Source organism: Lepus europaeus, chromosome 3 (assembly GCF_033115175.1).
Source record: "Lepus europaeus isolate LE1 chromosome 3, mLepTim1.pri, whole genome shotgun sequence".
In the NCBI taxonomy this organism is placed as follows: Eukaryota; Metazoa; Chordata; class Mammalia; order Lagomorpha; family Leporidae; genus Lepus; species Lepus europaeus.
In genome coordinates, this window is record NC_084829.1 from 107,377,968 (window position 1) to 107,403,660 (window position 25,693).

The following is a 25,693-nucleotide window of genomic DNA, read 5'->3' on the forward strand; positions in this document are numbered from 1 at the left end:
CCACTTCTGATCCAGCTCTCTGCTGTGGCCTGGGAAAGTAGTGGAAGATGACCCAAGTCCTTGGGCCCCTGCACCCGTGTGGGAGACCTGGAAGAAGCTCCTGGCTCCTGGCTTCAGATCGGCGCAGCTCCGGCAGTTGTGGCCAACTAGGGAGTGAACCAGCAGATAGGAGACCCTCCCACCCCCCACTTCTCCTTCTCTCTCTCTGTAACTCTGACCTTCAAATAAAGAAATAAATAATAATAATAAAAAAAGCAGGGAGCATGGTGCTCTTTTCATAGGTCTCCTAGACGTCAAGCCCGCAAAAGCACCTGCTCCAGGTATCCAGGCAGAGGCAGGCTGGTGAGAGAGATGGGCTGCTTCAGCGGGGGCAGCTTGTGTGGAAGCTTCTGGTCCCAGTACTTCTGTGGTGACCTAGGACACAAAGGTCATTGCGTGGATGCCACACACGTCCTCGTGTGTGCACCTAGGAATGTGCATGGCCAGGGGCCAGCCAGAAGATCAAGTTCTCCACCTGTTTCTTGCCCCTGGAGAAGACTGTACAAGTGGAAGCACTGGAGTTCCCAGCCACCCACTTCCCCTGGCCGCCAGGTGGCCCTGCTCACCTGCCCTTGGTTTCCGTGTTTTTCACAGCAACCGTAGGAAAGTTTCTGTATTCTCCCCAAACTTCTCACTCCCCTCCATAGTAACCCCCTCCCCGCCCCAGGCAGATGCTACACACAGGACAGAACTTGTTCAGCTGCTCAGCACCAGCTGTGCCGTGCCTCTGCCCGCCACACAGGCACCTCCCAGCCAAGACCCCTCCCTGCCCAGGCGTCCCACCTGCTTCCCAGTCCCCCACTTGGCTTCCTGTCCCGCCTCCAGACTAGATGTCTTATTCTAGCACCTTCTTTCTCTTTCTCTCCCCCATCTTGGCGTTTCCTTCTTCATTGGATCCCTCTCATGTGTTTGCATTTAAACCTGCTCACAATTCTCCCCTCTCCACGTCCCCCCAGTCCGAATAAAGGGAAAAAGGAAAAGCTACCTTGATCCCCTTCAGTCCCAGATCCCTTTCAGCAACCTCTTCTCTCTCTGCACAGCCACCCTGCGGCTGACAGTGCCCGGGGACTGCACGCTACAGCAGAGACGCCGTCTGTGGCTGTGACTCGATCCACACGGTATTTTATTTTATAAGCTGAGTCAGTCGTGCGCGTCTAAAACTCGGCAGAACGTAACAAGAAATGTGGTCTCCCCACAAGAAATGTGCTGAGGAGGAGCTGCCGCTTCCTTTAGCCGAGGTTGTGCGCGGTCTGCTTTACGGTGGCCTCCCCTGCTCCCGCGGGTTTGCACCTAACCTGCTCCCAGCGGCTGCAGGCGTCTGTCATCCTAACCTCTGGACTACGGGTGGGGCCTCTTAGTTCCTCCTCTCTCTCGCCCACTCCTTGGAGCCCACCTGACTTTGGACCCATTCTCGCCAAGATCACCAATGGCCTGCCACAGCCTTCGCGGCACACCTCTGCAGCCCGTGTCTTGCTTGATCCCTGTGCAGCATCTAAGCCGGTTGGCCACCTGCTCCTAGAGCCTCCCGCTCATCCCCCTGCCTCCCCATCCTGGCTCTCCTGGCTCCCGCTGGGGTTCTTTTTCAGTCTCCCTGTAAGCTCCCCTGACTTTGGGGTGTTGGGGCTCCCATGCCCGCTGCGTTCCCCGCATGGCACTGCGTGGACCAGCTCCAACACATCGTGTGATTTGGAGTAGGGTCACTCGACAGCCTCGTCCCTGACTGGTGCTCCTGCCTCCAGCCCACCGCCAGCACCCAGTGCGGGGAGTCAGTCCAGAGCGCATGGAAGTCTCACGCTGACCTACCTGGAGCCAGTCAGTCTTCCCACACTGCCCATGGGATCAACCCCACGCAAGTTCAGGTGGTTTCACTTGACCTTCCTGCCACCTACTGGCCCGGCTCACCAGCCCTGGCTCCCCCCACCCGCCCCATCTCTCTCAGCAGCCCTGGCTCGCCTGTCCTTCTCTCTCTGCCGACACCGCACCAGCCGGGCTGAGTTTCCTGCAGTCGGGTGGTCCCTGGGCTCCGTTTGCTGTGGGTCTCTCTGCTTGGAACCAGTCCCTCTCCGTCTTCATCTATCCGATTCTCACTGCTGATTGAGGCCTGTGAGTTCAATCACACTTTGGCCTTTACTTTGCTGGGATCCCCACAATTCAGCACCCTAAGTCTCCTTTCGTCTTGTTCTTATCAGGTACCTGACAGGCAGCCTTACTCTGGCCTCCAGCTTTGGGACTGGCAGGGCCCGGTTTTGTTCTCCATCATCGTCATCGTCATCAACATCATCATCGTCATCACATATGGATCTTCCTCCCACCCCAAGCCCTGGTAGGGAACCCAGAATCTCCTCAGTAAACGTCTGGGAGAGTGAATGATCTCACCTCAGAAATTTCTCGAGCTTTTCTTTAGTCTCAAAAATATAGATGCGATCGCGGTATTCTACAGCGTGGTTAATGTTACCAGGAACCAGAGCTTCGTATCTGTAAGACCAAACAACAAAGAACAAACAGAAACCCGGAGAAGCTGTGTAGACGGCAGAAGGATCTTGATTTTCTACCTGGGCAGCTCAAGAAGGAGGCAGAGCGTGTTCCCAGGCAAACAGCAGTGAGCGGTGAGCACCGTTGACCCAGACCCCCACAGGGGACGTCCTCGGGACTCCCGGCAGGGCAGGCACTTGCCTTTGCTTTCCATCCTGATAGGTCACCGGACAGTAGCCCTGGAGCTCGGCACACTTAGGGAACCTGCGCTTCAGCTCGGACAGTGTCAGCCTCTTGGGGATCATGTCAGCGGGTGGGAGAGGGTGCGGCGCTAAGGGAGGCACGTACAATTCTGGGTTTGCCAAGAATTGCTATGAAAAAACAAATTACAGCAGAAAAGCTGTTTAAGACAGGAATGCCACGCCAAGCAAAAATCCGCTGAGGTTCCCTGTTCTCCCCGGCAGGAGCACCCGCTGCCCTTCAGACCATCCAAGAGCGGCTCCCAAGTGGTCACATCGGAGGCCCTTGGGATCTCTTTCATTCATTCACATGAAACGCTCTGCAGAGCTCCTGCTATGTGACACTGGGGAGTGCCCAGTCACTTGTGGCCGGCCATCCTGGCCTCCTTGCGGGATAACTAGGTAGTCGGACAGGTGACTAAACTTCTCCAGTTTCAGTTATCACTTTGTAAAGTGCAGGGGCCAGATCAGATTCATAATCTCTAATCTCGTTTTCCTCTAAAAATTATGTTTTCTTCATTTTAAGCTTTTATTTGAAAGGTGGTGGGGGGCAGGTGGGGGAGAGATTTATAGAGAAAGAGACAGAGGTATCTTTCACTAGCTGGATCACGCCTCCAAATGCCCACAGCAGCTGAGCCTGGGCCAGGGTGAAGCCAGGAGCCTGGAACATAGTCAGGGTCTCCTCCATGGGTGGCAGGGACTCGAGCACTTGAGCCATCTTCTGCCGCTTTCCCAGGGTGTGCACTTGCAGGAAGCTGCAGTTGGAAGTGGGGCTGCGACTCAGACCCGGGCATGTGATACAGCAGGTGGGCATCCCAAGCAGAGGTGTAACTGCTGCAGTAAGTATTTGCTGCTTTGATGACATTTTCTGTTCTAAAATTCTGCATCTACCATTTAAAGAAGTGGGAAGAAATAAACAGCTCCTTAACAAAGGGATGGAAGGTTAAAATTCTTCCAAGAAAGATAAAATACTTAGAAGCGTCTGGTGAGTTTTCAACCCCCAGCCAACCTGCTTATGTCATCAACTCGTGGGCATGACAGTATCAGCATGGCCAGCCCTCTGCACCTGCGGATTCTGCACCTGCAGGGTAGACCAGCTGCGGAAGGCCAAAAGTCTGGAAAGCAATGCTCTGGGCAAGCACAGACTTTTCCTTGTCACTATTCCCTACACGGCAGCTCACTACAGGGCAACAGACTGCGTTAGTTATGAACAGTTTAGAGGTGGCTTGAAGTATAGCGGAGGATGTGCCTGCATTAGCGCGAATACGAGGCCTGAGCAACCCCGGGTTTTGATGTCCGCAGGTGTCCTGAGCCCTGATGGGTACCAAGAGATGACTGTAAAGGTATCCCGGGAATTCTGGTGACGCAAAGCTGTTTCAAAGCACAGAGGACTTTTTTTTTTGGGGGGGGGTCAACTTTCATTTCCTTTAGGTGCCTTGGACTTCTTTTCTGAAGCCCTTGGAGCTGAATCTCTCGGATGACCACCCGAGGGCCAGATCCTTGATGCTCCGGACCCGCCCCGTTGGTGGGGCTCATGCTGGCTCTCCCCTACCTGCTGGGCTAGTCCAGGCTAAGGAGCCATCAGTGACGGCCGGCTTGTGCTGTGTTTCCAGTCACAGGCCCAGTGGTGGGGCTCCTGGCCTTGAGTTTCTGGGTGCTCCCAGCTGCGCCCACCCTTTCCTAGCTGATGAATTCCAAGAATAGCACACATTTGCGATGAGGAGCAAACCCACCTGTAGTTTTTCCCGCGAATGCATTTTATAATAGTGCCCTCGGAACTCTGCTGCAAATTCCAAGGATTCATTTACAGAGCAGTCAAACAGTTCATTGGCTTCTGCCAGGCTGACGGGGCAGAACTGTCCAAATTCCCCCAGGCGAGAAACCAGGTCTTGAGGTGTGATGCATAGGTTGTCAATGCAGGCGGCTTTTCCTGTTATTAACACATGAATTATTACTGTGATTTTAACAGTTAACATACTTTCAGTGACCCAGCACTATGCCAGTACATACCCACTGTAAAGTCCCAAACAATAAAACACAAAGCAGAAGACACAGAAGGTCTAATCCATACCTCCCTCCTCTCAATCCAGCAGCTCTCCGGTGTGGTGACCCCTGTCAGGTGCGGATCCTCCTCACACTTTTCCTATACATTTCCCTAGATTCATGTATCCTGCACATAGTAGGCTTTTGCCACTCTATTGTAAGCCTTATTCGGCAGCTTGCCTTTTTTTTTTTATCAGTTATTTAGTATTTTTGACATCTTTTCATACCAGTTCACATAATTTACCTAATTCTTTTTCACTGATGCACAGTATTCCACTGTGTACATATAACTGACTCAGCCATTTATCTGTTGATGAGTGTTTTAGTTCTTAGTATAAATGATATGTATCTTATAAATAATATTTATATGTGTACATATACAGAAATGTGTGAATACATTTGAATGCAGAGTTCATGGAAAATGTATTTTATGAAAACACTGAATAGATTTCAATATTTTTGCACCAAAATAAACTTACTGATTCTTTTAATTTTTATTTATTTATTTGAAAGGCACAGAGAAAGAGAGAGAGAGAGAGAGGGCTATTTTCCATTTTCTGGTTCACTCCCCAAATGCCCACAATGTCCCCAAATGCCCAGGTCTAGGCCTGGCCAAAGCCAGGAGCTGGGAACTCAATCCAAGGTCCCCCAAGTGGGAGAAGAAGCCTGACTACTTGAGCCATCACCATTGCCTCCCAGGGTCTGCACTGGCAGGAAGCTGGAGTCAGGAGCCGGAGTCAGCTATTGAACTCATGTACTCTGACGTGCACTGCAGTTTCTCAACTGACTTTTTAACTGCTAGGCTTAATGCCCACCCCAAACTTGTCTCTTAACTCCACTTTTCCATGAAGTTTTTGAAGTACCCTCATATATGTATACATATAGTTATTTACACACCCACACCCACACACACACACATTTGCTGCATATTTTAAAAATTTCCATAGGATAGAAGACTTTCTAGGGTAACATTGCTTGGTTTGACATAGTGACTTTTTTTTTTTTTTTTTTGACAGGCAGAGTGGACAGTGAGAGAGAGAGACAGAGAGAAAGGTCTTCCTTTGCTGTTGGTTCACCCTCCAATGGCCGCTGCGGCCAGCGTGCTGCAGCCGCGCACCGCGCTGATATGAAGGCAGAAGCCAGGTGCTTCTCCTGGTCTCCCAAGGGGTGCAGGGCCCAAGCACTTGGGCCATCCTCCACTGCCTTCCCAGGCCACAGCAGAGAGCTGGCCTGGAAGAGGGGCAACCGGGATAGAATCCGGCGCCCTGACTGGGACTAGAACCCGGTGTGCCAGCGCCACAAGGCGGAGGATTAGCCTATTGAGCCTATAGTGACTTTGAAACTTCCTAAGTCTTGCCACCTAAAACTCTCATCACCTAACATTGCCGATTGCTCTATTAACCTGAACATAAATCTGCTTGTGAAGTTACTGTGCCAGTGCCATCGTAGTGTGTGTGTCACTGGAGACCAGAGGGTGGCTGGACCTGACATGGCCAGTGCGCACTCCCTCATGAATCCCCTTCCTCCGGGTGTGGCCAGACCTACTAATTTTGCTTCTAATAAGCAGAATATTTTAAAAGGAATGGGATGTCATTTCTAAGATTAGTTTGCTGTAATGGGCTGAATTGTGTCTCCCCAAAAGATATGTTATGTTCCCCCAGTACCTACAAATGATACCTTATTTGGTAACAGGGTCAGATAGAGAGAATCGGAGAGGACTGTGGAGAGTGACGGCTGCACAGAGAGATGACACAGGCAGGGACCGCAGAGGTGCCTTTACAAGCCAAGGAAGACCAGAGGTTGCTGGCAACACTGGACACTAAGCGATAGGCAAGGGACAGACCCAGCCCCGCCAACATCTTCACTTTGGTTCTCTGGCCGCCAGAATGGCGAGACATTACATTTCTGTTGATCAAGCCAGCCAGTGCGAGGTCCTTTGTGACAGCGGCCCTAGGGAGTGAGAACAGTGACAGAAGGCTGTGACTTCTGCCTTGCCGGCTCCCTTTCTCTTGGTTGCCTTCTCAGCTTATTCTCTTGTTGAAGCCAGCTGCCATGCTGGAGAGGTCGATGTGGCAACCGCAGCAAGGAAGCAAGGTCGTCGGTCCAATAATCCTCGAGGAACTGGCTCTGGTTAACAACAGTGAGTGAGCCTGGAGGGGATTCGTTCCCCACTCATTCACAAGAGACTGTAACCCTGACCAAGACCTTGATGGTAGCCTTATGAGAGATTCTGATTATAGCCTTGAGAGAATTCTCCAGTGAGGCTGTTCCTTGATTCCTGCCCATGGAAACACACAGATTTTCTCTCTCTGTTGTTTTGGGCTGCTAAGTTTTGGAGTAATTTGTTTTGCACCAATAGATAACTAGTACTCTATTCTGTCTGTTGTTTGTGACACAGAGAAGGCTAAAAAGCACTAGTACTTCTCTCTTACAGAAACTATTACTCCGGCTGGCGCCGTGGCTCAACAGGCTAATCCTCCGCCTTGTGGCGCCGGCACACCGGGTTCTAGTCCCGGTCGGGGCACCGGATTCTGTCCCAGTCGCCCCTCTTCCAGGCCAGCTCTCTGCTATGGCCCAGGAGTGCAGTGGAGGATGGCCCAAGTCCTTGGGCCCTGCACCCCATGGGAGACCAGGAGAAGCACCTGGCTCCTGCCTTCAGATCAGCACGGTGCGCCGGCCGCGGCGGCCATTGGAGGGTGAACCAACAGCAAAGGAAGACCTTTCTCTCTGTCTCTCTCTCTCACTGTCCACTCTGCCTGTCAAAAATATAAAAAAAACTATTACTCCATAATAACATCACTATGGTGTTATAGTTGTATAATATTCTTATTCTAAAATACTGTAATATATCATACTATATTATAAAGTAGGTACTATAATAATATATAATGCCATAATATCATACATTATGGTACTATAATATTGTAATTCTGTGTATTCCTTTGTTGTTCTTTTATTACTTTTTTTATTTGAAAGGCAGAGTTACAGACAGGCAGAGGCAGAGAAAGAGAGAGAGGTCTTCCATCCGCTGGTTCACTCCCCAAATGGTCGCAGTGGCCGGAGCTGTGTCGATTCGAAGCCAGGAGCCAGGAGCTTCTTCTGGGTTACCCATGTAGGTGCATGGGCCCAAGGACTTGGGGCATTTTTTTTTTTTTTTTTTGCAGGCAGAGTGGACAGTGAGAGAGAGAGAGATGGAGAGAAAGGTCTTCCTTTTCTGTTGGTTCACCCCGCAATGGCCGCTGCAGCCGGCGCACTGCGGCCGGCGCACTGCGGCCGGTGCACCGCACTGATCCAAAGCCAGGAGCCAGGTGCTTCCTCCTGGTCTCCCATGCAGGTGCAGGGCCCAAGGACTTGGGCCATCCTCTACTGCCCTCCCGGGCCACAGCAGAAAGCTGGACTGTAAGAGGAGCGACCAGGACAGAATCTGGCGCCCCGATCGGGACTAGAACCCGGGGTGCTGGTGCCGCAGGCGGAGGATTAGCCTATTGAGCCGTGGTGCCGGCCAACTTGGGCCATCTTGTACTGCTTTCCCAGGTGCATTAGCAGGGGTCTGGATTGGAAGAGGAGCAGCCAGGACTCTAACAGGCGCCTATGGGATGCCGTTGCTACAGGAGGTGGCTTTACCCGCTATGCCACAACCCGGCCTCTCCTTTGTTGTTCTTTAGTGCAAATGTGCTGAACCTCACTAATCCTAAGCAGTTCAGTGATTTAAATCACAGGTTTAGTAATTTAGTCTTGAAAGGCACTTAAATATCTTTTTCTGATTCTTGGGATATTCTTAATGACATCTGACAATGTTCACATCTTATTCTGGAATGTGGCAGAATAATGAGGAATCTCTTCAATTTTTTTAGCCCTGGCCTTGCCCCATCTCACTGGGTAGAGTAAACCTTGGGCCCCTGACAGGGAAACATCATTTGAATAGCATACAGAATGCAAAAAAAAAAAAAAAAACAAACTGACTTCAAATCCGTCAGATACAGGTTAGATGATCAGGTGGCCCTGAAGCAGCAAAGAACACGGGCAGACACCCGTTGGATTACAGTGTTTGAGGACAGGGCCTGGTCCTGGAGTAATGTGCTGGATGCTGTGACTCCTTCCTCAGAGCCCACGTGCCCCATTTCCCACCTGCTAAGAAGAATGGCACGCGGAGGGTGCGTCTCTTTTAAGAGGGCGCTAATCCCTTTCCAGAGAGCAGAAGCCCTCATATGGCCCAGACACCGCCTACAGGCCACACCTCTTCATACTATTGCACTGGGGAGTTGGCTTCAACCCAGGCAGGTTGGGGGATCACGGAGCCTTCAGAGCACAGCGCGCCAGTAACTGAATGGTACTCTGGATTTGTAATACTTGCTAAGATCGCTGGGACAAACGTTCAAACGGGATGAGTTACAGGAACACGAGCTAGCTGTGTTTAGACTTCAAATTCATATTTTACTCTATACCTTTTAAAATGTTTCCTCACCTGCTTTTATTCTTTCCAGGTATGTTTGCATGTAATTGTTCACCATTTGAATATTCTTCATGACTTCATTCCACACCCACCATTTGCTGTGAAATCCATCAATCACACACCAGTTTCGGTGCTGCTGCTGGTAATATTGCCGAATCTCGCCAACATTTTTGCGGTACTTTGCATTTTTGACAGCTATAATTTGTGCACTGTTGTGCAATGGATACGGGAAACTAATAGGGGAAAAGAAGGAATGGAAAGGACTGTGAAAAGCAAACGTTTTTTTCCCTTGGATAATTACAGTTCACTTTTTCATTAGGTACCTTACCTCTGCTCCATTTTTTTAGCCAGGATCAGCCTTTTGAAAATCTCTTTGGAAGGCACATCCAACTCAAAGATGATCATGGGAATGATTGACCTGGCTTCCAAGAGGTTCATTTGGTGTGGAGTTACAGGGTACCCATCGATGACGACACTGACCGAGAGAAACGTGAAAACAGAAGTTCTAGGGCAGGTCTGCGAAGCAGCGGTGAGGACGCGGCTTGGGACATCCACCTCCTGTATCAGAGCGCCTGGGTTTGAGAGCCTGGCTCTGCTTCCAGTTCCAGCTTCCTGCTAATGCACATTCGGGAAGGCAGCAGATGATGGTTCAGGTACCCAAGTCCCCACCTCCCGCATGGCAGACCTGGCTTCAGCCTGGCCCTGTCTTGGCTGTTGGGGACATTTGGGGAGTGAACCAACATATGGGAGCACTCTCTCTTTGTCTCTCTTGGCCTTCTAAATAAATAAAATATGTAAATTTAGAAAAAAAATAAGAATTCTACATTTCTTTCCTTTGGTATTCCAGAATGAGTTTGTCTCTTTAGCAGTAGCCCTGCGCCTTTGCTTTATGTAACTCAATGTCTCTCCTTCCAGTTTGGCTTTTCTTTTTTTTTTTTTTTTTGACAGGCAGAGTGGACAGTGAGAGAGAGAGACAGAGAGAAAGGTCTTCCTTTGCCGTTGGTTCACCCTCCAATGGCCGCCGCGGTTGGCGCACCACACTGATCTGAAGGCAGGAGCCAGGTGCTTCTCCTGGTCTCCCTTGGGGTGCAGGGCCCAAGGACTTGGGCCATCCTCCACTGCACTCCCGGGCCATAGCAGAGAGCTGGCCTGGAAGAGGGGCAACTGGGACAGAATCCGGCGCCCCGACCGGGACTAGAACCCGGTGTGCCGGCGCCACTAGGCGGAGGATTAGCCTGTTGAGCCACGGCACCGGCTTCCAGTATGGCTTTTCTTGAACTGCTTCGGTCTGCTCAGGCACCTGAGACAGGCAGTACACGGTTCAGAAGGCAGAGGCAGGAGAGAGCTGGGGATCCATCTGTTGAGCATCATAGAACTAGGCTTTGGCACAATTCAAGAAGTGAACAGCGTGTTCAATTGGCTGTTCTAACCGCAAAATGGTACCCAGGATAGATTTCAGAGGCATACAGATCTAGATCTGTAACCTGGTTTGAGTTCCCTGAGTCCCAGTTTTCAGTAAAATGTGTAGAACAACGTTAAACCCTTGGGGTTGTTTTCAAGCTTGGCGATCAGGTATGTAAAAACAATTAGAACAGGACCCGGCACGGGTTAGATGCTCAATAAAAGTGTCTTGGTGGTAGGCTGAGCAAACATGGGGAAAGGTGGTCTAGGCTTGCTTTTGAGCTGAGTACCTTGCGAGGAGGCTGGGGATGCAGAAGGGGCTGGCGAGAGGGGCTTGGTGATACCCAGGGGGAATTGTTCCATCAGGATCCTGCACACACGGCTCTGAGTGGACACGATGGAGACAGTGTAAGCAGTCAGAGGGAGCGAGACTGGGACTGTCAGACTGACAGCAGGAACACAGGCTGTGCATGAACCCCCACCATGAGCGGGGAGCAAGCGAGGGGCGCTGGGCGGGGTCCTGAGTCTGGGCTGCTGTGGTCTGAGACAGCTCTGCAGTGCTCTCTAGGTCTAAACTCTACGGCAGGGGTGACTGCAAGTGGGCACCTGCAGGCCAGCCTACGAGAGGGTGGCTGAGGGTGCCACCGGGGTTTCCAGTAGACAGCAGCTCGGCTGCCGTGCCCTGCGAAGGGTCCCATGAGCAGCTCTCTGGGTTAGGGGAATTCAGAGTGGGTGAGCAGTGCACCTTAGATTAAGGTGGAGTAAAACCTTCACGGCTCTACGTGGACTGCCCTGAGGTCTCTCCTGTGCAAAGCTGAACACCTGAGCGAGTAACTCAGTCTTAAGTCCCAGTGCCTTCTCCAGGGAAAACGTCTGATGCCCTGCCCTCCACCACAGACTTAGGAGAGCTGTCCAGGGACTTGGTTCACGGCCAGTGGCAAGGAAGGGCAAGGAGGCTTCTAATGTGCACCAACCTCAAGGACACTGTGGGAGTCTAGGTCAGGGAACTGTGCTCATGTCCCGGGCAGTGCCGGTGCTGGGAGCAATGGGCAGGTGGAGGGCTGCAAACAGGAGGGAGAGCCCAAGCACGCAGCTGTCTTGTCCAGAGGTAGCATTAAGGAAGGGACATTGCTCCCTGTGCAGAGAGCTAGGCCAGCGAGAGACCATGTCCACAGGAACAGCAGAGGAGGATACCCCTCCTCCATTATTGATGGATTTGCAAGAGAAGGAGAGAGAGAGAGAGAGAGAGAGAGAGAGAGAGAGGATATCTCCCACGCACTGACTTATTCCCCAAACGCCTACAATAGCTGGGGCTGGGCCAGGCTAAAGCCAGGACCCTGGAACTCTGGGTCTCCCATGTAGGTGGCAGGGACCCAACTACTTGAGCCATCATTGCTGCCTCCCATGGTGCTCATTAGCAAGAAGCTGGGATGGGTGTTGGAGCTGGGAACAAAACCAGTGACTCTGAGATGGGATGTGGGCGTCCCAAGTGGCGCCTTAACTGCTGTGCCAAACACCCGCCCCAACCATTATTTCACTGGCCGGTGAGAAGCTTCACCCGGAAGTGGAAGTCACGTGGGCCTCCTCTGTGGACTGTGTAAGCCTGGAGGCTTTTGGACGGCGCAGGGGTTGTGCTGGGACGGCAGAGGCTTGCCGGCTACTCTGGTCTGTGAGTGTGCAGCCAGGTTTTCAGCTGGAGGGAAAATCAAGCTGTGCAGCCACCCAGCGGCTCACAGCCCGAGAAGTGGGTCCCACCCTCTACAAACGCCGGTGGGCCTTCCAGAACCCTTCTATCACGTACCCCGCTGTATTGCACACACTTTCCATCAGAGACAGTTCCAAGGCCTGAATGGCCAGTTCGTCCGGTGCTGCCATGCCTTTGTAGAGATGCCAGTTCAGCATAAGGGCCAGCTCTGCTTCTTGGTGGTAGTTTAACACGGACCGCAGAGCTTCTCCCATAGACAAGCGCTTTAAGCCGTATTCATCTGCAATTTTTTTGGCCACTGAAAAACACAAAGCATTAGCACCTGCTTTCACAAATTCCCCACTCCAGCTCACTTTCAGACTCTGCCGAATGACATCAGCAGGAAGCTCATCTTCCCGTGACTCAAAGAATTTCCTAAAGTTAAAATCGCCACATTTTACTGCATGAATAATTGCCAAAGATCAGTTCCTGCCAGTCCTTCGGGTATGTGGCTAATAGATCTGGCTAATGAGCCAATTCTGGCTTGTCGTTTTCTTTCTTTTTTTTTAATAACCAAACAAATGCTTAAATGTTTTCTTCCTTCTGCATGAGGTAACAACATTTCTGAGAGCGCTGCTAGATATCCTGTGTTTATTTTAAAGTTTCTAATTGATCCACTAAAAATTGCATGTATTTCTGGGGCATCATGTGATTTTTTTTGACAGGCAGAGGTTAGACAGAGAGAGAGACAGAGAGAAAGGTCTTCCTTTCCGTTGGTTCACCCTCAAATGGCCGCTACGAAGCCAGGAGCCAGGTGCTTCTCCTGGTCTCCCATGCGGGTGCAGGGCCCAAACACCTGGGCCATCCTCCACTGCCTTCCTGGGCCACCGCAGAGAGCTGGACTGGAAGAGGAGCAACCGCGACAGAATCCGACGCCCCAACCGGGACTAGAACCTGGGGTGCCGGCACTGCAGGTGGAGGATTAGCCAAGTGAGCCACGGCACTGGCCATCATCATCATCATGTAATGTTTTGATGCAAGTACATAGTGTGGGCTTTAACCTACTGTGCTACAGTGCCAGTCCCAATAATTAAGCTTTAAAAGTGGACATCTTGTTTAAAAATGGTGCCTGTGACATAGTAGGCTAAGCCTCTGCCTGCAGTGCCAGCATACCATATGGGCGCCGGTTCAAGTCCTGGCTGCTCTACTTCCGATCCAGCTCTCTGCTATGGCCTGAGGAAAGCAGTGGAAGATGGCCCAAGTGCATTTTCCATGAACTTGTGGAATACCTCTCATATACTATTTTAATAAACTATTATTGTTGATTTCATGATGTTTCACTTAGGATATCTGACTACAAATACAAATGATATTAGCTTTGATTTCTTTTATTGTATTATTTTTCTTGTGTATTTATTTAGTTACTTACTTGAAGGAGTGACAGAGAGAGGAAGAGACACACAGAGAGGGACAGAGATCTTTCAGCTGCTGGCTCACTCCCCAAACGGCCACAGGAGCTGGGGCTGGGTCAGGACGAAGCGAGGAGCCAGGAGCTCCATCGGGGGCTCCATCAGGGGCTTTCACGTGGGTGGCAGGGGCTCAGCACTTGAGCCACCATCTGCTGCCTCCCATCTGTGTTAGCAGGAAGCTGCATCAGCAACAGAGGCAGAGGCAGGACTCGATCCCAGGCGCTCCGTTATGGGTACAGAGGACCCAAGCGGAGGCTTACCCCACTGCACCACAACGCCTGCCCCACTGTATGATCTTGAAATCCTGATATCAGGTTTATGTTAACTTAAAGATGGATTTATATCCTTTGTTTCTTTTTTCATTATACAGACTACATTCTTAACAAAAAGTAAATTAAAATAAACTGGAAGGCTTACTCTTTTTTCCTGTATGGAGAAGTTTACAAAAACACAGGCATTATCTTGATTTTTTAATTCATGGAAAATTCAATGTAATTTTTCTCAAAAATTATTTGATCCTGGGCTATTTTGGAATTGTGATACACACACATTTTTTTTTTGAAAAGCAGAGGGACACAGGAAGAGAGAGACTGACAGAGATCTCTCATCTGCTGCCTCCCTCCCCACCCTCTATGCCTACAATGGCCAGGTATAGTTCTGGCCAAGGCCAGGAGCCAGGAACTCAACCCAGGTCTCCCATGTGGGTGGCAGGGGCCCCACTACTTGAGTCATCAGCAGCTACCTCCCAGCAGGTACATAAGCAGGAAGCTGGAGTGGAAGCAAAGTCGGGACTCAAGCCCCAGACACTCTGATACGGGATGTGGTCTCTCTAGCAGCATCTTAGCCATGAAGCCAGATGCCTGCCCGCGTCATATGTTTGAAGGCCTTCTCTCCAGTGGTTATTGGTCCATGCAGGTTTGCTTGTCTTTTCTGAGTCAACTGTGGTAGCTGGTTTCCTGAACAAGGGGCCCTGGGGATCCTCTTGTGTTCAAGGAAAACAAAGACAAGCCCATGCTCACCTGTGGTTTTTCCAGATTTCGGAGGCCCCACAATTGCAATCCGAATGGGTACGGTGGGTTTAGGTTTGGGTTGGCGGATATATTTGATGGGGTTTTTCATAAACTTTTCTTTAGTTTCCTTACTAGACAAAAAGTAAATATACTGGCGATGGATTATAGGGTAAATTGGGCTCTCTGCATTTTCAGCTGGCTTGATTGTCTCTCCTTCACTCAGCTGCAACACAATTGGATTTGTGAGTTAGCTTTCATCTGGACATTTCCCCCACATACAGTGGGAGGGGTGGGAGTGTGGGTGGGTGGGGGGTACGATGGGAAAAATCACTATGTTCCTAAAATTGTATTTATGAAATGCACGAAGTTTGTATTCCTTAAATAAAAGGTTTCTGGGGGAAAAAAGTCTATAAAATAAAACTAAATAAGAAAAACCTCTGACAGTGTAAGAAAACCATTCTAATCAAATATTCATATCAAATACCCACATATGAACAATGCAACATATCTTAACTGGCTTTCACCTTATTACGACTAGAGATGGTTCTTCCACTTTCTTTATAATGTCTTTAGCATGCATTGAGTGTTTCTGTCAAGGGGCTACGGGCTGCATTTATTCCTGGGCCGGCTGAGCCCTACAAACAGGCTGGCTTTAAAGCGGAGCTGTGGAGTGAACACCCCCCCCCACCCCCCCCACCCCATGCATGTCTTGGAATCCCAATCCCTAGACACTGTGTTTGAAGACAGGGCCTTTCAGAAGGTAATGGAGATTCAGTGAGGACCAGTGCCCTTAGAAAGGGGAAGAGGCTGCAGGGGCGTGTGTGGGGGAAAGGCCTCAGGAGCTCACCCCAGAGCAACCGCCTGCAGGCCAAGGGACGGGGCCCCAGAGCAGCCAAACCTGCTGGCACCTGCATCGCAACTTGCGGCCCCGGAACCCTGAGAAAGTGCAGTTCTGCTGGCTAAGCTGTCGTGTCCCTGCTGTCTCGTGTGGCAGCTGGAGCACGCTCATGCAGGTCGGTTCCAGGGTTATCTTTTGGGATCCACAGGTGGTACAACTCCCACCGAGCTCCTTTCCGCATTTTTGTCCAGAGGCAGAGCCACTCCCAGGGACATTAGCAGCAGTCATGAAAGGAAGACAGAACCACCCACGGTGGCCTAGGGTGTGGGCCCACGTTGTTTTGCACTGGATGGCAGGTTTGGAAATCTTTGCGTGGCATCTGATGGCCCAGCACCAGCTGTCCCTGCATTTCCCAGAGCAGGTGTGCAGCAGTATGGCTGTAGGGCTCTCCCTGAGGTACAAGCAGATGTACAGACGCACAGCGGCCACAGGGCACCATTCTCGGGCTGGGGTGGGGGTGGAGTTCATGGCTGACAGTAAATGCTAGGGATGAGGAGAAACACAGGAGTACATGCAGGGGGTGGGAGCCGTGTCTGCTCTGGATTATATGCTTGGTAATAAGAGAAAGGATGAAAGTTTAACTTCCTTCAAATCCCTAAAGATTTTTAGAGCTGGTTAAGGACACTATGCAATGCTTAGTTTTTGAGATTAGCTGTTCTTCTTCCTGGCTATATGAAAGGAAGGGAGGGAGGGAGGGAGGGAGGAAAGGAGGAAGGAAAGGGGGGAGCGAGGAGGAAGATGGCTTTCAGGCGCATTTGCTGAGATTACCTTCACAGGGTCCCAGTAGCCAAAAGAGCTCATGTGCCTGTAGGTGAAGGCGAGCATCTTCTGAGCAAGGTGCAGCGGTATCGGGTAGCACTTCTCAAAGATGCTCTCACGAGTCTCCACCAGGGACTTTAGCTTCATATTCAGCATATACTGTACAATGTGGATTTTCCGAGATCCATTAATGAGAATGATTGGGATCAAAAACTTCTCAAATTCTTCCTGATGAGAGAAATCATAAAACCAAATAGATTTACAGGGGTGGGTGGGGGGGTGGGTGGGAGGCAGTCAGTATTCAGTCACAGCACAAGGACTCTGTTGGTGACCGACCACTTGTAGTCCAGCTAACCTCACTCGGGCTTCCACGGGGCTCTCCATCTGTGGGCTTGTTAAGGGATACAGACAAAAGGGAATCTAGCCCTAAAATAGACAGTTCCATTGGAATGCTATAAACAAACAAACAAACAACAAAAAAGGCACCAACCACATTGCCTTTGCTCCACTCCCAAATGTTATGTGTTGAATTTTGAACAACGAGGGGAAAGGGACAACCTGGATCATCTGTGCGTTGTTTAAGTCGCTCTCAAATTTCTCTCCCAGTTCACTTTTCAGGCGCTCCACTGCCTCGGTTTCCTGTTCTTCGTCTTCCTCACTCATCTCTTCCTCGTCTTTCGGGAACTCCTCCTCGAGGATGTTCTCAATGTCGTCTTCTTCGTCCTCAGGCTCCTCCTCGCTTACGTCCTCATCTTCCCTCAGACCCATCTAAGGGAGAAAACACCGCCTTTCACCGCGCGGACCGACCCGGCCCCAGCCACCTGCAGGAATCCGTGATGACTGGGTGTTTGGTTGCTATCACGTGGCAACATTCATCTAGCAACACAGTAAGGTTTTATCTTAATTAATTAATTTTGAAGGTCAGGGTTACAGACAGAGCGGGAGAGATGGAGAGAGGTCTTTCATCCATGGGTTTACTTCCCAGATGACTGCAACGGCCAGTGCTGGGCCAGGCTGAAGCCAGGAGCTTCATCTGGGTCTCCCACGCGGGTGCAGGGGCCCAAGCCCTTGGGCCATCCTCAGCTGCATTCTCAGACACATCAACAGAGAGTTGGATCGGAAATGGAGCAGCCAGGACTCGAACCGGTGCCCATATGGGATGCGGCACTGCAGGCAGCGGCTTAACCTGCTAACGCCACACACTAACCCCAACACAGGAAGATTTTAAATGCTTGGTACCCAGAAACTTAACATCTTCAAGACTCTGACACCACGATGATCCCATAAGTAAATAGATATTACATGCTCCTTATGTCTATAGTTGTTAGATTGTTGTCTGTTTATGGTGGTCTTCAGAACTAATATTCAATGTAGTTTAAAAAGCATAAAAGCATTTGCTAGTTATACTAACTAGGTCAAGATTAGTTTCCTTACCTGAAAAACAAGAATAATAAAAGCATCTATGTCACTGTGTTATTGGAAGCATTAAATTAATTAACACACTTAAATAAGTTTTAATGGCAGAGTGACACAAAGAGAGGACAGAGAGAGAGAGGGAGGGAGAGAGGTATCTTCCATCCACTGAATCATTCCCCGAATGGCTGCAATAGCCAGGGATGGACCTGGCCTTTTTTTTTTTTTTTTTTTTTAGATTTATTTATTTATTTGAAAGGCAGAATTAGAGAGAGAGAGGAGAGAGAGGTCTTTCATCTGCTGGTTCACTCCCCAAATGGCTGCAATGGCCAGAGCTGAGCCAGTTCGAACCCAGGAGCCAGGAGCTTATTTTGGGTCTCCCACGTGGGTGCAGGGGCCCAAGGACTTGGGCCATCCTCTACTGCTTTCCCAGGTTATAGCAGACATCTGGACTGGAAGTGGAGAAGCCAGGCCTCAAACCGGCGCCCATATGGGATGCCAGTACTGCTGTGCCACAGCGCCAGCCTCAGCACTGAGAGATCTGGAAAGCTGCAGCCCATCCTCTGCTGCTTTCCTCGGCACATTAGTGGGGGAGCTGGATCTGAATTGGAACAGCCAGGAATCGAACTGGCGCTCACAAGGGATGTTGGCATTGCAGATGGCGGCTTAACCCACTGTGCCACAGCACTGGCCCCTAAATACGTAAATCTTAACAAAGTTAAATTGTATAATTTTTTTTCCAAAAATCTATTTATTTATTTGAAAGTCAGAGTTATACAGAGAGAGAAGGAGAAGCAGAGAGATAGAAAGACGTCCTCCATCTGCAAATGGCCGATATGGCCAGAGTTAGGCTGATCCAAAGCCAGGAGCTTCTTCCGGGTCTCCTACATGGGTGCAGGGGCCCAAGGACTTGGGCCATATTCCACTCCCTTCCAAGGCAACAGCAGAGAGCTGGTGGGAAGTGGAGCAGCTGGGACTTGAACCAGTGCCCACATGGGATGCGGGCACTGCAAGCAGTGGCTTTATCCACAATGCCACAGTGCTGGAACCAAATTGTATAATTTTTAAGAGAATTATTTTGGTTATAAAGAAACCAAATTATCTCTGTCCCTCCCTGTCATTCTGCCTTTCAAATAAATAAATCTTTAAAAAAGAAATTAATTTATATAGAATTATACAGTATAAAAATTGAAAGTCTCCTATTTATATTGCCACCTTTATTTCTACTCTCTCACCTGGAAACAGTTTTGGTTAACAATCTTTTGGGACACTTTTCTACATATATATAATTATATTTTATTGTAAAAATAAATGGGGTAATTTTATTTTCCATACTTAACAATATATTTAAATTTCTTTCCCTATCAGAATATGTACCTTGTTATTTAAAACAGCCATGTCGTATTTTATAGTGTCACAGTTCATATAACCATTCTTCTATTTTAAAATATGCTTTTCACAAATTCAGCAAACTTACATTTCTCTTTTGCCTATTTCCCAGTTTTAGTCAATTTTGATTCTTTTTTTCTTTTTCAAAATTTATTCTTTATTTGAAAGGCAGAGTTACAGGGGAGAGAAGAGAGAGTTCTTTCATCTGCTGGTTCACTCCCCAAATGACCTCAACAGCCAGGAGTGGGCCACGCTGAAGCCAGGAGCCAGGAGCTTCTTTCGGGTCTCCCACGTAGATGCAGGGGCCCAAGCACTTGGGCCATCTTCCACTGCTTTTTCAGGCGCATTAGCAGGGAGCTGGATCAGAAGTGGAGCAGCTGGGACATGAACTGGCACCTGTGTGGGATGCAGGTGTCACAGGCGGTGGCTTAACCTGCTGTGCCACGACACTGGCTCCCTCAGTTTTTATTCTTAATTGTGCATCTGAGTGCCTGTGACTTTAAACACTGTCCCCAGGTCTCTGTTTATTGAGTTAGCACCTTCAGACGTCTGTCTGGATTCCCCGCGATTCGAGAGTTTCTTTCTGGGTTGCAGTTCGTGTCCCCCTCTTCAGTTTCCAAATGTTTCTCTACAATATTAGTACATTCATATCTCTGTTCTGACAGTAGTCAGAATTACCAAACAAGACTTCCTTTCATTAAAACATTTAAAAAATTTATTTGAGAGGCAGAGAGAGAGAGAGCGCGCGCGAGCGAGCGAGCAGGAGAGAGCCGAGAGGAAGGGAGAGGGAGCTCTCCATTGCTGGTTCACTCTCCGAATGCCCGCATTGCCTGCCCCCCTGCCCTGCAGGCACCAAAGCTGGGAGTCAAGAGCTCCACGCGGATGGCAGGAGCCCAGTCCCTTGGGCCACCTCTGCTACTTCCTTCATGCTCCAGGAAGCTACGGGAAGGAGCTGCAAGTGGGCGCTCTGCGTGAGGTGTTGGCACCGTTACTGTAAAGCCGTGATGATGGCCATGATCTACAAGGAAAAGGCAAATGCACTCATAATAAACTAACAGAGAACTCTCGAGAGGGAAACAGAAAAAATTAAAACAGGCCAAAGGGAAAGTTTAGATCTTAAAAATAAAGTATTTGAAATAAAAAAAAATCATTGGATGAACTTAATAGTAGAATGTAGAGGAATAAGCAGTGAATTTGTAGAGAGGAAAAAATATTGAAAAAATTCACAGCCCAGGGCCACGTGGAGCCCCAGCGAAGGTGTAACTTAAAGTTCAGAGTTTCAGAAGATGGACAGCAAAGGAGGCAGAAGAAATATCTGAAGAAGAAATATCTGACATTTCCCCAAATATAGTCAAAAATATAAATTTATGAAGAGGCTTAATGAATCCCGCACTAAATAAATAGAAACAAAGTGATATGTACGCATATCCCAATCAAGGAAAGATGCGGAGAAAATCTCAAATGCAGCCAGGGATAGCCAAGGTAGGAGAAGAAGCCTTTGATGGCCACAGTCTTCCCATCAGAAAGGCACGGGAAACCGTAAAGCTACCTGGACAGACGCAAAACAGGAAGTACTTCCCTGAAGTTTTTGAAAACACACAGGTCTCTTTAAAACTGTCACCCTTTCCTGCCGGGCTTTTGCATCTAGTTGTAAAACACGCCAAGAGTGTAAAGGAAATTGGCAGGTTAGCCGGTATCTCCGCTTAGCATACACCCAGGCATAGTCTAACAATTCTTACGGTCTCCCCTGGCTCCCTGCCCTGGTTCCTCCTGACTTTCTCCTTCTGATGGCGGCTCAATACTTGAGAGACCCGGGCACACTGGAGAAGAAGGAGCCAGTGGACAGGAAGACAGCAGAGATTCTGGACAGAGGAGAAGCAGGGGCTGGCTTAAATACATTCTTGCAGCAGACTCTGAGACCAAATGTCCGCAAGATGGCGATGTTTCCTATGAGATTAATACAAGTAGTCGGGTGTTGAAGGGGTTTCTCTTGTTAAGTGTTTTTTTGCTGCTAAAAAGTCAGGCATTAAGGGCAATAAGAGAGAGGGGAGAGGGGAGAGGGGAGAGGCGATATCCCATCTGCTAGTTCATTCCCCAAATACCAGCAATGACAGGGACTGTTCCTGGGCTGGGGCCCTGGCCAGAGCCAGAGCAGGGAGTGTAACCCAGGTTTCCCCGTGAGGGTGACAGAAACCAAATCATTTGGGCCATCACTGCTGCCTCCAAGGATTCACATCAGCAGGATGCTGGAGTCAGAAGCCAGCGCCAGGAATCAAACCCAGGCGCTCTGATAGGGGATCCAGGCCTGTTCACCACTAGCATAAGTGTCTACTTTGGCAATGGTTTTTGTTAAAGGCAGGAAGACAAACCTAGGATTTATGACATTTTTAAAAAAAGATTTATTTATTTGAAAGTCAGAGTTACACACAGAGAGAAGGAGAGGCAGAGAGAGAGAGAGAGAGAGAGAGAGAGAGAGAGAGGAGAGGTCTTTCATCTGCTGGTTCACTCCTCCATTGGCCTCAATGGCCGGAGCTGCGCTGATCTGAAGCCAGGAGCCAGCAGCTTTCTCCAGGTCTCCCTCGTGGGTGCAGAGGCCCAAGGAGTTGGGGCATCCTCCACTTATGCCATTTATTTATTTGTGAATGTCGAACTTCCCTTGCTTCTCAGGGATAAATCGCACTTGATCGTCACGCATGATTTTCTTGATGTAGTGTTGGATTCAGTTTGCGGATACGTTGTTGAAAATTTGTGCAGTATGCTTATCAAAGACATTGGTCCGTAGCTTGCTTTTCCTGTTGCGTCTTTGTGCTTTGGTGTTGGAATAATGCTGGCCTCACAAAAACAGTTTGGCATTGTCTCATCCCTTCCAAGATTTTGAACAGTAAAGTAGTGGAGTTAGTTTCTCTTCAAATGTTCTGTAGAATCCAACTGTAATTCTATGAGAGTGGGTGGTAGAATGGCGCCCGGGGTTCCAGTAGGCGTTACCCATGGCTGATTTGCCAGTGTCTGACACCGTCTCAGGTACAGGGCTCCGTTGGTTTGCTGATGGACTGATTGAGTGAATGGAGACCAAGGCAAATAATGACGAGGGAGGGTCCTGATTTTAGGTGGTGCTATGGTGTTCTCAGCCTAATGGTTTTAAGTCTACTTCGGGTTTTAAGGACTTTGTTCTGACAAAGCAGCCACTGCTTCAGCCACTCCCCTGCCGTGTTTCATGCCCAGGCATGGTTGTTTCACCACCAGCAGTCCTGGGTACCCCCACTTCCCAGCAGCGAGTTGCATTGACTCAGATTCCTCTCTCCTCTTTCCTCCTGTTTGCCTGGACATTTTTATGTAGATGCAAAGCAGATGACCTGAGGATCAGCCTTAAGGGAAGAGCGCAGGCTCTGGGTCAGGTCACAGGCGTCACTTTCAGGCTGCTTCAGATACTGACAGAGCCAGCAGGCCCGCCGCTCCCAAGGGGTTTCGGCGCCCTGGATTTACTCGGGTCAGCCAGGCCACTTGGGGATAGCTCCTGTCTACATAGGACAAAATCCGTGACCTTCAAAGTTCATCCTTTTTAGAGAATAGCAGATAGGGACGGAGCTGTCCTAGGCTGGCTCGCTTTTTCTTTCTTTCTTTTCTTTTTCTTTCTCTCTTTCTTTTTTCTTTCTAAGATTTATTTATTTGAAAGAGTTACACAGAGAGAGGACAGGCAGAGAGAGAAGAGAGAGAGAGAAGAGAGAAAGAGAGAGAGAGAGAGAGTCTTCCATCTGCTGGTTCACTCCCCAGTTGGCCTCAACGGCTGGAGCTGTGCCCATCCAAAGCCAGGAGCCAGGAGCTTCCTCCAGGTCTCCCACATGGGTGCAGGGGCCCAAGGACTTCGGCCACCTTCTACTGCTTTCCTAGGCCAAAGCAGAGAGCTGGATTGGAAGTGGAGCAGCCGGAACTCGAACTGGTGCCCATATGAGATGCCAGTGTGTTAACCTGCTTCGCCACAGCACCGGCCCCCAGGTAGTTTCACAGCGACTTGCAGCCTCTGGCTAACCTCACCCCCCAGCTCCCTGCCTGTGAGCCTGGGCTTTGGCTGGAGGTGTGAAAAGTAAAGCTATTCATTTAAAAGGTGTTGTTCAGTGCAGGGTTGCATCCATATTGGGTTATTTAAAAAGCTTCAGTGGTTTTCTTTCTTTACAAACTATTCATTTTTATGACTATACGTATAGTGAAACGTCACTGGAAATAGCTACAGAATACCAAAATTGATAAAAAATAAAAATGTTTAATTTCACCCATCATACATAAACTGTATTTCCTTCAAGACTTTTTAAAAATGAAAAACCTGGGCCGGTGCTGTGGTTCACTAGGCTAATCCTCCGCCTGCGGCGCCGGCACCCCAGGTTCTAGTCCCGGTTGCTCCTTTTCCAGTCCAGCTCTCTGCTGTGGCCTGGGAAGGCAGTGGAGGATGGCCCAAGTGCTTGGGACCCTGCACCCGCATGGGAGACCAGGAGGAGGCACCCAGCTCCTGGCTTCGGATTGGTGCAGCGCCGGCTGTAGCGGCCATTTGGGGGGTGAACCAATGGAAGGAAGACCTTTCTTTCTGTCTCTCTCTCTCACTGTCTGTAACTCTCTCTCTGTCTCTCTCTCTCACTGTCTAACTCTGCCTGTCAAAAAACAAAAACAAAAAAAATTAAAAAAAACCGAAAAACCTGGGGCTGGCACTGTGGTGTGGCACGTAAGGCCTCTGCCTGTGGTGCCAGCATCCCATATGGGCGCTAGCTGCTCCACTTCTGATCCACTGCCATTTGGGGAGTGAGCCAGTGGATGGAAGATCTCTCTATTTCTCTCGATCTCTCTCTATTTCTCTCTCTCTCTCTCTAACTGCCTTTCAAATAAATAAATCTTTTTTTTTTTTAAAAAAGGAAAGTCTTATTTTTTATTAGAATAGTTTTTTGTAAATGAAAAAGTTTACTTATTTATTTGAAAGGCAGAGCACGAGAGAGAGAGAGAGAGATCAATCTTTGATCTGCTGGTTCACTCCCCAAATGCCTGCAACAGCCAGGGCTGGGCCGGGCTGGAAGCCAGAGTCTAGGAACTCTGTCTGCGTCTCCCTTGTGGGTGGCAGGGACTCAGGTACTCAGCCGTGTGTGTCTCCCTTGTGGGTGGCACGGACTCAGGTACTCAGCCGTGTGCGCTGCCTTCGGGGGCGTGGCCTTAGCAGCAATGTTGCACCAGAAGCAGAGCTTCCGCCGGAAGCCAGGCACTCCAGTTTGGGGTGTGGGCATCCCACAAGGCAGCTTTGCCTCTGCCACGTTGCCTGGCCCTCCCTTGAGACTCTCTAAGTGCGCCTTTTCCTTTACACTCCTGGAGCGTGGGTGACGGCTGTTCCACTTGCCTTACGACGAGAGCCCACTTTGCTCACTTACCTCCCCTCGCCTCCTCCTCTCTCTGTCGGACACGAGTTCAGCCCGTCTTTTAGCAATCATATCTGCCTGTTAAAGAAAGAGACATTTCAACATTTTAATAGCTAATGTAGAAAGGATTTTCTTTTCTGACAAATATCACTTTCTACATATTAGTAAACTTTTTTTTTTTCCAAAGTGGGAGTCCTATTTGGGTGGAAGACAGGTGCACATCCCAGGAAAGCACGTGGTGGTGGTGACGCGTTGTGTGCGTCCTTGTCTCTCGGGCCCTTGGTTGGCTATTCCTCTCCAGAGGGATGAACAGCGCTCTGATGTGGGATGCTGGTGTTGCAGGCAGCAGCTTAACCTGCTGTGTGCCACAACGCCAGCCCCAGCACATAGACCTGGGAGATGCTCACAGACCTGGCATATGGACTCTGTAAATTTTTTTTTGTTTTGTTTTCAACTTCTTTTCTTTTCATTTGAAAGCCAGAGAGAGAGAGAGAGAGAGAGAGAGAGAGAGAGCGCTCCCATCTTCTGGCTCACCCCCCTTAATGCCCTCAACAGCGAGAGCTGGACCAGGCTGAAGCCAGGAGCCTGGAACTCAATCTAGGTAACTCGTGTGGGTGGCAGGGACCCAGGTACTTGAGCCATCACCCAGGGTGTGCAGTAGCAGCTGGACTGGGAGTAGAGCAGCTGGGACTTGAACCAGGCTTTCTGATATGGAATGTGGGTTTCTCAAGAGGTAACTTAACTGCTGCATCAAACAATCACCTTGACACTGTCAGTCTAATGCAGTGGATCCTTTATATGTCCCCAAGGTTTGCATAAAAACTCATTAAGTTCATTAAACTCCCTTCAGGTTTGGGGCCTGATTAACTTAGGACTCTCTAAATCAGAGGGGCCTTTAAATACTCAATACTCAAAAAGCACACATTCTGAGCCTACAAGTTTAATTATTGTACATCTGCCAGCACTGTGCTCTATAATTTATATATGTATATATATATGTGTGTGTGTGTGTCTATATATATATATATATATAG

General features: G+C 49.4%; 1 protein-coding gene across 1 annotated transcript in view; it reads right to left on the reverse strand.

The window, feature by feature from the left end:
- AK9 (adenylate kinase 9) overlaps positions 1–25,693 on the reverse strand; it is a 150,602-nt gene that overhangs the window by 2,273 nt on the left and 122,636 nt on the right. Inside the window, exons 29-39 of the mRNA XM_062187650.1 lie at positions 24,672–24,737; positions 17,026–17,235; positions 16,477–16,695; positions 14,820–15,033; positions 12,449–12,650; positions 9,575–9,721; positions 9,259–9,479; positions 4,484–4,680; positions 2,713–2,882; positions 2,416–2,514; positions 312–414 (exon numbers count right to left, since the gene is read on the reverse strand). Coding sequence (XP_062043634.1) covers positions 312–414; positions 2,416–2,514; positions 2,713–2,882; positions 4,484–4,680; positions 9,259–9,479; positions 9,575–9,721; positions 12,449–12,650; positions 14,820–15,033; positions 16,477–16,695; positions 17,026–17,235; positions 24,672–24,737 — 1,848 coding nt within the window. The remainder of the gene's footprint in view (positions 1–311; positions 415–2,415; positions 2,515–2,712; positions 2,883–4,483; positions 4,681–9,258; positions 9,480–9,574; positions 9,722–12,448; positions 12,651–14,819; positions 15,034–16,476; positions 16,696–17,025; positions 17,236–24,671; positions 24,738–25,693) is intronic.